General features: G+C 56.5%; 3 protein-coding genes across 5 annotated transcripts in view; 2 read left to right on the top strand and 1 right to left on the bottom strand.

Annotated features, from left to right (window-relative positions):
• The first annotated feature begins 1,310 nt into the window (after nucleotides 1–1,310).
• PPP1R35 (protein phosphatase 1 regulatory subunit 35) lies at nucleotides 1,311–2,501 on the top strand. The gene is made up of 4 exons (XM_060173401.1): nucleotides 1,311–1,642; nucleotides 1,720–1,966; nucleotides 2,047–2,183; nucleotides 2,263–2,501. Exons 1-4 carry the CDS (start codon nucleotides 1,406–1,408, stop codon nucleotides 2,434–2,436), a joined length of 795 nt encoding a protein of 264 aa, XP_060029384.1. The 5' UTR covers nucleotides 1,311–1,405; the 3' UTR covers nucleotides 2,437–2,501.
• Nucleotides 2,502–3,699: 1,198 nt separating this feature from the next.
• On the bottom strand, nucleotides 3,700–8,102 carry MEPCE (methylphosphate capping enzyme). The gene is given in 5 exon segments (XM_007534817.3): nucleotides 3,700–4,274; nucleotides 4,373–4,499; nucleotides 4,647–4,865; nucleotides 5,725–6,339; nucleotides 6,341–8,102. Coding segments are annotated over 5 exon segments (1,953 nt in total). The 5' UTR covers nucleotides 7,280–8,102; the 3' UTR covers nucleotides 3,700–4,221.
• Nucleotides 8,103–8,393: 291 nt separating this feature from the next.
• ZCWPW1 (zinc finger CW-type and PWWP domain containing 1) overlaps nucleotides 8,394–12,759 on the top strand; it is a 35,891-nt gene continuing 31,525 nt past the window's right edge. For all 3 annotated transcript variants that reach the window (XM_060173397.1, XM_060173398.1, XM_060173396.1), the window contains exons 1-2: nucleotides 8,394–9,080; nucleotides 11,152–11,276. The gene's annotated coding sequence lies outside the window, so the exon portion shown is untranslated. The remainder of the gene's footprint in view (nucleotides 9,081–11,151; nucleotides 11,277–12,759) is intronic.

Raw genomic sequence — 12,759 nt, 5'->3', positions numbered from 1 at the left:
AGATTGAGAAGGGAGGGGGAGATCAAGAGGGAGACAGAGAGACACCTGTAGGCCTGCTTTACCGCTTGTGAAGCTTCCCCCTGTAGGTAGGGAGCGGGGTTTGAACCAGGATCCTTTGATGGGTCCTTGCACTTAGTACTAAGTGCACTTAACCCTATGCGCTACGGCCAAGGCCACTCAATTTCCATATCAAAGGAGGTTACCTGGGGCCCTGGCTCCACCTGCCCCAACTCCCTGGAGGTGGGGTGGCTGTGTCTGAATTCAAGCTGGAGGACTCACAGACCCTGCCCCTCAACGGAGGGCTGTCAAGAAATTTTGGGTCAACTATTAGTTCTTATGTGACACTTAGGAATGAACACGTGGCATGCATTATATTTATTATATATCTACTGTCGTCTCAGCTTTTCTGTTCCGGGTTCACTTTCTTCAGATATAAAGAGACAGAAAAGGAGAAGGGGGAAGAAGCCACAGTACGGGGGCTGGGCGGCGGTGCACCGGGTTAAGCCCAGAGTACGCAGCTTAAGGATCCTGGTTCAAGCCCCCGGCTCCCCACCTGCAGGGGTGTCACTTCACAAGCGGTGAAGCAGGTCCGCAGGTGCTGATCTTTCCTTCCTCTCTCATTTTCTCTGTCGTATCCAAAAAAAAAAAAAAAGGCTCCCAGGAACAGTGGATTCGTAGTGCTGGCACCGAGCTCCAAAGAGGTTAAAAACAAATGCTACAGCCCCATCGCTTCCTCCCGTGCAGTGGGAGCCGGGCTCGAACCTGAGTTGCACGTACGGCGAAGCAGGCACCTGCCCCAGTGAGCTGTCTTTCCAGACCCTCACGCAGGCATTTTACACACGAAGAAACGGATGCTCACAAAACGGAGGAGACTTTCCTCCAAAAAACACAGCAAGTGGGCGAGAGTTCAAGTCAGTCGTGCAACGCGAGCCTTCTAGTTTGCCGCTGGAGATGCTGTGGAGGCACTGAGTAGGGAGGCCCAATGCGGTGGCCCTGGACCGTTAAGTTAAAGTTGTTCGGGGGACAGGCCAGACAGACACACTGGCTCCCAGCAGACGCCGGGGGAAGATTCCGTGCGACGAAGGACGCCATTGCGTCGGTTTTGAAAGAGTATTGGTCGTAAAGAAGACCCGTAGGCCATGTGAGTTTCACAAGTGACTTCCGGCCTAGGGGCGGGGCCGCGGCTCTGCCGACGGAAGTCCGCTCGGACGTTAGAGGCGGGGAACGGAAATGACGGCAACGACCACAAGAGGCCGTGGCCGGAGGGGGCGTGGCCTGCGTCCCGCCCCCTTGGGTCTCGGCTAACGGTTTCCGGTAGTGATCTCTGGGAGGGGCGGGGCAGCTGGTGTCGCTGGACTCTGGGCCCCTAGTGATCTCGCACCCGGGCGGCAGCCGCGCCGACGCGATGCTGGGCAGAGGGGACTCGGCGATGGGGAAGGCCGAGGGGGAAGAGGCCGTGGAGGCGCCGGGTCCCCCCCCAGAGCCCCGCGCCCCGGTGCCCGGGGCCCCCGTGCCCGAGCCGGGCCTGGACCTGAGTCTGAGCCCGAGCCCGCAGCCCGAGAGCCCCGAGCGGCCGAGCAGCGGCGCGTCCCGGCGGAAGGGGCGGGCGGACCGGCGCGGCGGGGCCCGCAAGGGGCGGCAGGTGAGCGGTACCCCGGCCCGGCCACTTCCCCGCGGCCGCCCCGCGCCCCGGGCTCACCGTCGCGCTCTGCCCCGCAGGTCCGCTTCCGCCTGGCGCCGCCGTCCCCCGGCCGCCCGGAGCCCTCGCCGGCCGCCCCCGGCCCGACCGAGCCCCCCGCGGCCCTGGCGGTGCCGGCGCAGCGGAGCAGCCTGGCGCTGGGCCTCGAGCTGCAGGCCGCGCGGGCCGCCGCCGCCGGGGGCCAGTTCGACGCCGCCCGGGCCGTGCAGGAGCAGCTGAGGAAGTCGTTCCAGACCCGCTGCGGTCTGGAGGACAGCGTGGCCGAGGGTGAGCGGGGCCCGCGGCCGGCCGGGCGCGGGGCTGCGGCCGGGGGGCGCCGCTCACCCCCGCCCCCCCTGCGCTCCCAGGGCTGAACGTGCCGCGCTCGCGGCGGCTCTTCCGCGACCTGGTGAGCCTGCAGGTGCCCCAGGAGGAGGTGCTGAGCGCCGCGCTCCGGGACAAATTGGCGCTGCTCCCGCCGCAGGCCCGCCCCCCGCCCCCGAAGGTTAGAGACCTGGGCGCCCCCCACGCCCCCCTGGAGGCGCCCCCCTCCCCCAAGTGTAACCTCGCTCTGGGCTCCGCAGGAGCCTCCCGGGCCGGGGCCAGAAATGACCATGCTGTGCGACCCGGAGACGCTGTTGTACGAGTCTCCGCACCTGGCCCTGGACGGGCTGCCCCCGCTGCGGCTCCAGCTCCGGCCGCGCCCCTCGGAGGACACTTTCCTCATGCATCGGATACTGAGGCGGTGGGAAGCGTAGGCCTCATGCTCTCTCTTTCGTGTTTTTGTATATTAAAGCGACTTATTTTTCAAAATAAAGTACTTTTGTTAAGAAACGGGATTTTCCTTGGGTGCCTAGATTCGGGATGTCAAGCTTCGGGCTGGAAGGTGCTTGGAACTGAAGACAAATAGGAATCGTCCAGAGTTGAATACTGTTGGCCTCTGGGAATTCAAAGCTACCACTTTCGTTTTTGATGATAGTCCTTGGCACTACTTTCTCCTGACCGCTTTTACTAATGTAAGACTAGGGAGACAGCATATTGTTTTTGAAAACACATGCTTGAGGCTCTGAGGTCTCAGGTAAATCCCCAGCAGTGCTATCATCTCTTTAAGAAGTGGCGGTGCATCCTGTTGAGTGCACACATTACCATGTGGAAGGACCCAGGTTTGAACCCCCAACTCCCCACCTGCAAGAGGGAAGCTTGAGGAGAGGTGAAGTGGGCCTTTAGGTGTCTTGTCTCAATTTCTCTGCCTTATAATGCAAAATATGGCCACCAGGAGCGTTGGATTCATTGTGTAGGTACTGAGCCCCTGGTGGCAAAAGGGAAAAAAAAAGTTTCAGATCCTTAACCTTGGGGCCCGGTGGTAGCACACCTGGTTGAGTGCGCGTTACAATGCACAAGAACCCAGGTTTGAGCCCTGGGTCCCTACCTGCAGTGGGAAAGCTTTGCAAGTGGTGAAGTAGTGTTGCAGGTGTCTATCACCCCCTCCTGGCTGTCTCAAGATAATTAAAACACTGCTGGCACCCCGACCTCGGCTCCCTTGTGCTTTACAGGTAGCTGTCAACCACCTGGCTCAAAGTAGCACCCAACTGAGGTGATCTGGGTCCCAGCTTGTTTACACCTGACTCTAGTGTTAAATGGCTGTTAGATATTCAAACTCTAGAATACTTAGTATATAAAATCTCTTCTGGTTCCACAACATGAAAACATGAAATGGTGGGATGTAGGTTCTAGGTCACTTCAGCTTCAGAAGTCTCTCCCAAAGTTAAGACTTTCTGTCCAAAGCTTATGCAGGAAAAGTATCAACAGGTTTTTGTGGCAAGGGAGGTCACAGATTCCTATCAATTCACACTACACCCTCTTCTTGACCAGAGCAATGTTCTAATGGCATCTATCAATCCTGCAGACAACTGGGAAACCTGTCTGGATTTTAGTTTGAGCAGAGAGGGAGTGGGGCTCTGCAGGGAGGGGTCATCTCTTCCCCACCAGCTCTAAGTGTCAGACACAGTTGAGGGGGGCAGTGCCCTAAACATCAAGTTTATTGTGCTGTTTTCATACCCAACCCCTCACCCATCAGGGGACTGCAGTGGGAAGGATTTTTACAGTGCCTGCGTGCCTCCCCACCACGTCCCCCCGCTTCTCAACCCTCAAATTCACCTATCCGTGGTCCACTGAAACGCAGCGAGTGACAAGGGCCGAGGAGAAACAAGTAACTCCTGAGAGGGCCGGAGGAAGAGGGACAGGAAAATCGATCCCCCGCACCTCCGGTGTCCCAGGAGAACACAGAGGTCAACAAACAGTCCATGCCATCCAGCCCTCGGGCTGGGGGAGAGGAAGATGATGGTAACACCAGCACAGATGGGCTGGCGGCTTAAGTGCCAGGTGTCGAGTGGAGGCTGGGGCAGCAAACGGAGGAAGAAAAGCTTTCTTTGCAGATCCGAGGAGCCAGAAAAGAAAGAACTTGGGCCACTTTCCTCTTGCCCTTGGCCCTCTGGAGCGCTGGGCAGCGCGCATCTTTGCACTTCCTCCAGGGGACTGAGCACTCAGTGGCTGGGGGAACGGGCCTTGTGGAACAGGTACACAGGACGCTGGAAGCCTGAGGAATAGCACATCCTTAGGGGGGCTGCCAGGGTTGGTCTGCACCCCCAGTCAGAAGTGGACTCCCCCACCTCACCCCCAGTAAGCCAGCCTTACCTCTGGCGGTGTTTTGGGGTGTAGCCACAAGCTCATAGCTAGAGAAGCCCACCTCTGGAGAGGTCAAGTAGGAACAGAACTGCTCTGGCTTCAGCTGGATTCGGAAATAGTTCTTATAGATGGTTTCCTAGGGAGAAGGCCAACAATGTCAGCCAGCTATTTCAGAGAAGACAACTGGTTGGGCCCTTCCCACCCAGCCCACCAAGTCCCTCTCTGAGCAAGAAGTCCTCAACTACATGGCAGGCAGCCCCACTTCCCTCCAAGCCCCACTCACCGTGAGTCCCTTTCTCCTGTTGTAGGATGACCAGGGCTGGGGCTCCAGGACCAGGAGCCCCCCGGGGCGCAGGTGCCTATAGATGCGGCGGAACATGCGCTTCAGCCCTTTGTCCCCCCAGTTCAGGTGCACCCACTTGGTGAGGCTGAGGCAGAGCACCACGTCGTACTCGGGCCTTTGGGCCTCCACCAGCTCGTCTCGGTCCAGCACGTAGTTTCCCTGGGGATCAGAGTTGGGGGTGAGGTCAACAGAAGCACCGCATAGGCCCACGCTGTGGTTGCCCCAAGTCCCACTGTTGCTTCAGCCCTTGGCCAGTCTTCCAATGGGGTGAAGTCTTGTTCTCTCACTTTATACCCACCTGCCAACTTGCTGTTGTTGGTAAGCCAATCAGACATCAAGAGGGAGCCTGGAGAATTTCTAAAGCTACCCAACCATCCCTGGGCTCTCTGAAGTTGTGGAGTAGTAGTAAGACAATTCTGTTAAGGCTGGACCGAATTCTTGCTCCACTCTCTACTCTGTGAAGGAACCTCACCGGGGTCAGAAAGGGAGGCCTGGGGATCCTGCCCTGCAGTTGAGGCCAAGCTGGGGCCAACTCTCAGGCCTGTCCTTCCCTTCCTCCCAGAGAATCAAGGAGTCTCAGTCTCCCGGAACCTTCTCTAGGTTACATGGGCATCACCAACCTCTGCAAAGGCTATTCTCCCAGTGCCACCCAACAGGGCCAGCAGATGAACTCACAGGCTCATGCTTTGGAGATCTGTGTGCTTTTGGGGGACACTGAGCTAATTAGAGCAAACCACTTCATTTTCTGATCACAAGACCCCCCCCCCCCCCATCTAATGAAAGAATGGTCCCTGAGGGTGGAATCTGTAAATATACCTCCCTCTCAACTGGGAGATGACAGTCTGTATGACAGGCCTGGCTGGGAGCTGGGCAGAAGCTGTACCCGTTGAGGTGTGTGAAGCTTGTCTTAAATAGATGGGAGACACCCGTCGCAGCCAGCCCCAAACTGGTTCTTGAGGAGCAGGATCACCCCCCGCCCATCCATTCACATCTCCCAACAGCCCCTGGACCCTCTTACCGTGACAAACACGACATTGTTTGGGAAGACGGTTGTGTCTGCTCCATCCAAGGGCACTTGGGGTGCAGCAATGGGCCCGCGGCTGGCCGTCAGCGAGGCCGGGAAAGTTTTCTTCTGGACAGGGGCCGGGGCCCCCGCCTCGCCCTCAGTCCCCGGGCCCCCCTCAGCAGTCTGGGAGGGCAGCCACAGCTGCTCGGACAGGTAGTGGCGGATGTTCTGGCGGGCCGAGTGGACGAGCTGCGGGTCGATGTCCAGGCCCACCATGCGGGCCGGACCCCATTTGCAGGCGATGCTCAGGGTCAGGTGGCCCACGTTGCAGCCCAGGTCGAGCACGTCACGACCCCGGAACCACTCGGGCTTCAGCACCCGCAGACGCACATCCTCGCACTTGGGGTTGCGGTACCCATAGTACTTGGAGTAGTTCCCGTACTGGAACTTGCTCTGTTGCTTTTTGAAACCGGTGGCGGGGAGTGTGTAGGGCTGGTGGCGGCCTCCTGCACTGGCTCTGCCCTTCTCCTTGGGGGCCCCCTGGGTCCCTGCCCGGGCGCCGGCCTCCGACTTGCTGGAAGTCCTGCGCCGTTTGCGGCGGGACGACGAGGAGGAGGAGGAGGAGGAGCGGCGCAGAGGTAGCCGAGGTGGCAGGTGCTGGGAAGGAGCCTGCGGGGCCCTGCAGGGCCGAGGGGAGCGGGGACACCACCTCGTCCCTGCAGTTAATGGCTGTATTGAGTTCATAGGGCTGGGGGGCGTCCCGGTTCTGGCTCCGGGGCCGCGGCTGCTGCTGCGGGGTGCCCTCCCCCTGGAGCGACGGGGTGAGCGGGGTGGCGGGCGGCGCGGCCTGGCTCTCGCTGCCCCCAGCCGCCGGCTGCGGCGGGTGGTGCTGACCCCGGTGCCGGTGCCGCTTACGGCCGACCTTGAGCGGCGAGGCCAGCACGACGTGGGCCTCGTCGGTGCAGGTGTTGAGACTGAGCGGGTCGGTGATATCTTTGGGGATCAGGATTTCCACGGGGTCGCGCCCCTTGGCCGGGAGAGGAGATGACTTGGGGGTCTCGGCATTGAGCGCGCGGCTCACCTCCTCGTCCAGGAGGCTATTCAGGTTCAAGGGGTCAAAGATGTTGCCCCCCAGGAGAAAGTTGGAGGGCAACACTGAGTCACAGTCCGAGTTCACCCGCCGACGCCGCTTGAAGGCCGGGTGCTTGAAGCCGCCGCCCCCCACGTTACAGCTGTTCCTGCGCTTGCCCCCGCCTCCCCCGGGCGGCCGGTGCGGCTGGTAGCCATTCCGGGGGCGAGGAGGGGCCGGGGGCCCCAGCTCTGTCCCGCCCCCGCTCCGTCGCTCCTCCCCCAAGTCCGGGGGAGCCGCTCGGCCCTGGGGATCCACCTGGGGGCCGTCCCCTCGCTGCGGCTGCGGCGGGCCGCCCCGCGGGGTGGAAGGGGCGCCCAGGCTGCCCTGGGGGCTCGGGGACCCCGCGGGGCCGCCTCCTCCGCCCTTCTCCTCTTTGAGCGGCGGCGGCGGGGCCGGCACCAGGAAGGGCTCCTTCTCCGCCGCCATCTCGATCATTTCCTCCCCTTTACTCCGTCCCGGGCGCGGGAGGCCGAGAAGGGGTGAACCAGAGGGCTCAACACCCACCCCCCTCACCCCCGCCCGCCTCGGTGGCTGCCTGCTCCCTCCGCCCTCCCTCGCGTGCGCGCGCAGCTCGGCCCGCCTCGCCTCGCGCCCGCGCGCCTCCCCCCAAGGGCGCCCCGCTCGCCCGCGAGACCAAAACAAGATGCCTGCCAGACCCAGGCAGCCCGAGGCCTAAACCGCGCGTGCGCCGACCTCCTTCGCCGCCGCGGCCGGGAGCGCGCACCGCCCGAGCGCGTGCCCCGGTTCCGGAGCCACGCATGCGCACTGCACCGCCACCCTGGCTGCGCGCGCAGCGAAGTCCGGCTCAACTTAACGGCTCCGGGAGTTTAAATATTGCCCCCGCGCCACCCCCCTAAAAAAAAAGCCCACCGCCCCACACTGACGCCCTACTTCCCTTCGCAGCTACGTCCGTCCCCACTGATCTCCTTTGTCTCTGCTGCGCGAGCCCACCCACCGGAGGCGGGGGACCGAGAGCGGGTGTGTAAAGGTCTCCTTGACACCGACCCTGGTTGCTGAGGAATGAGCCTCGGCGGTCTCCGCCCGGCTCTAAACCCTGCGGCCTCCCCACCCCGCCTCCTTCCTCCACCCCCCCTCCCGCGGGCGGCGCCTGCGCACACCCTCCCGGGCTTGCGCGGGGAGAGGCAGCACGTGCAAGCGGGGACGCCCCGACACGGAGGGCGGGGCGGGGCCAGTGACGTCGCTTCCTCAGGTTCGGCGCACACAGCGTGCGTCAGCACGACTCCAAGGGGCGTGACCAGGGAGGGCCTGTTCATGAATTATTCATGATCCCACACTATCCGCCCACCCGCTTAGAAAGGCTTCCGAGGGAGCGCCGGGGAAGCTGTAGCAGGCCCAGAGCGGGGCTTCGTGCTCCGTAAAGCGCGGGAGGTCATTCAAACTCACCCCCTTGGGCAACAGTCTCTGCTGAAGTGGGGGAAAAAAAAGGAATGGCACTAACACAGCCGACGAGGTCCAACTTCCTCTTCCCAGAAATGGCCGAATGGTTGTCTCGCTCCTCCGCCTTCCCCACTAGCGATCACCTGGGGACACCACGCCCACCCCCTCCCTTCCACCGCACCCCGGCCACGCCTGCCGACACCCCCTTCCCAACGGAGTAACAGCCACGCTCAGACTTCTCCAAGCGCCCGCGGCGGCTTTGGGCCGCCTTATATATAAAGACGAGTGTGGGCGGGAACGAGGCTTTGACCCACTGGGAAGGTGCTGTCGGGCACCCTTTCCTGGGGAAGCCCTTTCTCCCCGCCAACAGTGGACGGAGTGCGGGTCCTATGGCTGGGCAGGACGGGAGAAACTAAAGTGGGGTTCAGAATATAGTCTAGTAAGGAGACTGTAAGGAAGACAAAGCATCAGGGGACGAGAAGAGGAAGGGAGAGACAGCTTGAGTTAGCGAGATCAGTAAAAGCTGAAGTGCTTCAGGGACAATCAGGCGCGGTGCCGCCGCCTAAAAGAGGGAAGCCGACAGGGATTGTGGGAGATGTAGTTTCTCTGGGCGTGCCACGGGAAGATGGCGGTGGTGGGTCAACCGCGCAAGCGCAGAGGCGAGTCCCAGCTGCGCCTGCGCTGCAGCCCTGGCCGCGCGCCATTGAGCTGCGGACCGCGTGCCGGGCCTCACACCTTTACTAGGTTGGCGGGAAAGCGGAGCCATAGGCGGAGGGTTTGCAGAAGCGCTGCCCAAGCTCGCTCTGCCCCTCGCCGGGGGCCCTCCTCGCCCCGGAAGGTAGCGCCCCCCCCCCCAGCCCCGTTGTAGATGAAGGCGCAGCCACCCCTGGCACCTGTCGCCCTGAGGCCTGAGGAGAAATTTTCTCCTCAGGGAGACCCCCACCTCCGCTCACAGTCAGAGAGTCTGGGGGCGCCAAGGAACCCCCTAGAGTGAGCAAATACCCCCCATACCGTAGTGGGAGGAGGCACAAGGCGGGGCAGTCTCTGCGGGGTGCCCGAGGGGTCGGTCAGGGCCGGCTGCCTGGCTCTCCGGAAAGTCTTTCTTTTGGTTCATAATGTCACACACACACAAAAAAAATCAGAGGTCTGGGAATGGTGTGGGATCTGAGGGTTCATGTCCCCCCCCCCAAAAAAAAAAAGGTTTGAGGAGGCTTGAGGCAGGGAGTGGGGGGGTTTCTGGGAAGAAGCCGAGGGTCCGAGTGACCCCACGGAGGAAGGGCTGTGTTTGGGGGACCTGAGGCCAGGTGGTTATTTTTAGGGGGGGGTCCCTCATAGGGTTTATTGGGAAGATTCTGTGGAAACACCCCCAGTGGTTCTGAGTTAGGGTCTTGGGCTGTGCCCAGTAAACACAGACACACGCATGCACACACGCCCCACTCCTTCCTCAAGCCCTGCTCAGCTCTGGCTGATGGTGGGTGGGGCCGGGATTGAACCTGGGACCCCAGAGCCTCAGACGGGAGAGACTTTTGCAACCCCCAAACCATTGCCAACCGGTGGACCAAAATAAGCCCGCAGAGGTCCAAGAAACACGAGACTTGAATGCCCCAAAGACTCCAGCTTTAAAATGTTGAAAAATATATTTTTCAAAAGTCAGTTGTTATTTATGCATTTAAGAAAATTTTTTACCACCCCTCACCATTTTAACCAGAATAAACTACTCAGCTTTGGTTTATGGTGGTGTAGGAGACTGAACCTGGGACTTTCAGAGCCTCAAGCATTAAAGCCTTGCATAACCATTATGCTATATTCCCTGCCCTCCTGAATAATTTTGCTATAACTTACTAGGAGTTTTTTAATTTTTTTATTATCTTTATTTATTGGATAGAGACAGCTAGAAACCAAAGGGAAGAGGGTGATAGAGAGGGAGAGACAGACACCTGCAGCACTGCTTCAGCACTCGCAAAGCTTTTCCCCTGCAGGTGGGGGCCAGGGGACTCGAACCTAGGTCCTTGGATGCATTATAACATGGGCACTCAACCAAAATGTGCCACCACCCAGCCCAAAAGTCTTATTTTCACAAGAGAGGAAAAGCCAGAGTAGTGTTGAGCTCTGGAATATGGAAGTACTGGGATTGAACTTGTGACTAGGACCCAAATCATGAAAATGCTGAGTTAATGTAAATGTTTTCACAAAAAAATATTTGCCAGTAAAGCAAAGTTAGTGTGAAGAATGACAATGTTTTTGAAAACTTGCACATCTGGCTTAACTGAAGACAGATTTTCCTCATTCTCTGGACTCAGTTATGCTTTCTTCTTTAGGCTGAAGTATATAAAGAAATTTCAGTTAGCATAGTTAGGTAGATGGTCTTTGATCATACTTTGAGAACTGCTGAGCTAAAAATCATAAAATCAGCACAATGATTTTTAGTGTTCAAAGTGAAAAACTATTTTTGGTACAGCTCACTTGCTTTCCCTTGGTTTCTTTTATTAGTAATTTCTGAGTTTCCCATCTTCTTCCCCCTTTTATCTGAGGGTGTTGAGTAGGTAGGTTCTGATTTATTGAACTTTTCTTTCACACCATGAAACTTTATTGGATTTTTTTTTCCTTTTCTTATTTTCATTTCAAGTAAAAAGACAAAAATTAAATCCTCAGTTGTTATTCCTGGGTCTAGAGCCCATAGTTAGTCCTTTGGAAACTGGTTTGATGAAAGTTAGTGATATTTTGCACATTAACTGTCTTTTTCTGTTTTTCTCTCTCTGAATTGCATCTCGGTAGTTACTATTCATCTCCAGCAGAGGAGCAGACTTGAGTTGTCAGGAAGCAACTTCTTGGCTTTCACTTTTCTGTTGATCAGGTTAGACATTTCCTTTAAAAGTAATGTTTTTAACCACAAACACCTTTCCTTCTAGATAAAGGGGAACATCACTATTGATCGGTTTCCTACTATTGATCACTATTGATCGGTTAGGAGCTCAGTAGTCCATCATTCTCTCCAGTGGGCTGTGGCTACAGGAACACAGTTTGGCCTACAGAGGTCAGTATATGCTAGGTAATGATTTATTATTATTATTATTTACTTATAAAAAGGAAACACTGATTTTAACCTAACTGCAAAAGTTCTGCATTCAGACTTTTCGATATTATTTTAAAAATCTGGTGCTCATGTTGGTAGCACATAAACAAAATAATCTATAATACAAATCGCTTTTAAATGGTAGTAAATATATATGTTCTAAAATGCTGGTGATGCAGAAGAGAACACTGTGGATCCTTCCTGTCACTCCCTCCACTCCCCTGAAACCTTTGTATCAGTGTCTTAACTATTCTTCAGAGATATACAGCATATATGTAGGTGTAGACTGAGAAACATCAAAATTGTCATCGCAAGTACACTAATTTTTATTTTGCTTTTCTTATTTCGTTTAAGTCTTGTAATTTACCTTCATAAGGACTTACAGTCGTTTTTCAAATTCTAGAGTTTGAGGTGTTTTGTTTTTTTTTCTGGAGAAAAGTTTAGGGGTTGGAAGTGATGGGATAAGCTAGAAACAGAAAATTTCTCATTAATGGGGAAGAAAGGAAGTTGCTATAAGATATTGGAGATAGGATATGAGGGCGATCTGGCTGTGACATCTGTCACCCCATTGATTGCCAGGGTTGATTCGGCTGGTCTGGCTGGCTAGGTGGGTGTCCCCTTCCTTCCTCACCGCTCCATGTGTGTCCCTCCCGAAGCTCAGCACTTGGTCGAAGAGGATGGCCTTCCGCGAATAGAGGCGGACAGGTCTTAGGTCGAGGGTATACAAGTAGGTGTGCTCCCCTGCTAGAACCTCCAAACAAGCTTTCAAGATATTGGAGTTAGTCACATTTATAGAAGTAAGAAAAGGGGAGCCAGGCAGTGGTGTAGTGGGATAAGCAAAGCACAAGGACCAGCTGAAGGATCCGGGTTTGAGCCCCGGCTCCCCACCTGCAGGGCGGGGTCACTTCACAGGTGGTGAAACAGATCAGCAGGTGTCTTTGTCTCCCCCTCTCTGTCTTCTCCTTCTCTCTTGATTTCTCTCTGTCCCATCCAACAACAATAATAATAACAACAACAATGATGATAAACAACAAGGGCAACAAAAGGGAAACAATAAAGTTAAAAAATATTTTTAAAAAAAGGAACAGAAAATACTGAAGATCATTTACAAATGTGTGTCCACTATGCTCTGACCACATAGAGTCAACCCCCTAACTCCTTTTGAATTCTTCGTTTATCTAGAGAGAGGAATTCTGTTTCCTGAATAGCTTTACTACAGCTGGGTTGTTTAGGGGTCCTAACACTTTCAGGCCACTTAAAGCAAAGGTGGGGAACCTTTTTTTTCTGCCAAGGGCCATTCGGATATTTATAACATCATTTGTGAGCCATTCACAGCTTAAAGATTAGCCCTTAAGGTTGCTGTGATAAAGCTTCTAGATCTAGGGAATTTTGAGTTCTGCCTGTGGTTGCCTTGGCAGGGCCAGACCAAATGATATGGCCCATA

This window comes from Erinaceus europaeus, chromosome 15, assembly GCF_950295315.1.
Source record: "Erinaceus europaeus chromosome 15, mEriEur2.1, whole genome shotgun sequence".
Taxonomy (NCBI): domain Eukaryota; kingdom Metazoa; phylum Chordata; class Mammalia; order Eulipotyphla; family Erinaceidae; genus Erinaceus; species Erinaceus europaeus.
Note: the sequence above shows the minus strand (reverse complement) of the source record. Positions and strands in the feature narration are given on the sequence as shown.

Coding starts and splice junctions, on each gene's coding strand:
- PPP1R35 (XM_060173401.1), top strand. CDS start 1,406: ATGCTGGGCAGAGGGGACTCGGCGATGGGGAAGGCCGAGGGGGAAGAG. Junction 1,643..1,719: donor GGGCCCGCAAGGGGCGGCAG/GTGAGCGGTACC, acceptor TCTGCCCCGCAG/GTCCGCTTCCGCCTGGCGCC. Junction 2,184..2,262: donor CCCGCCCCCCGCCCCCGAAG/GTTAGAGACCTG, acceptor TGGGCTCCGCAG/GAGCCTCCCGGGCCGGGGCC.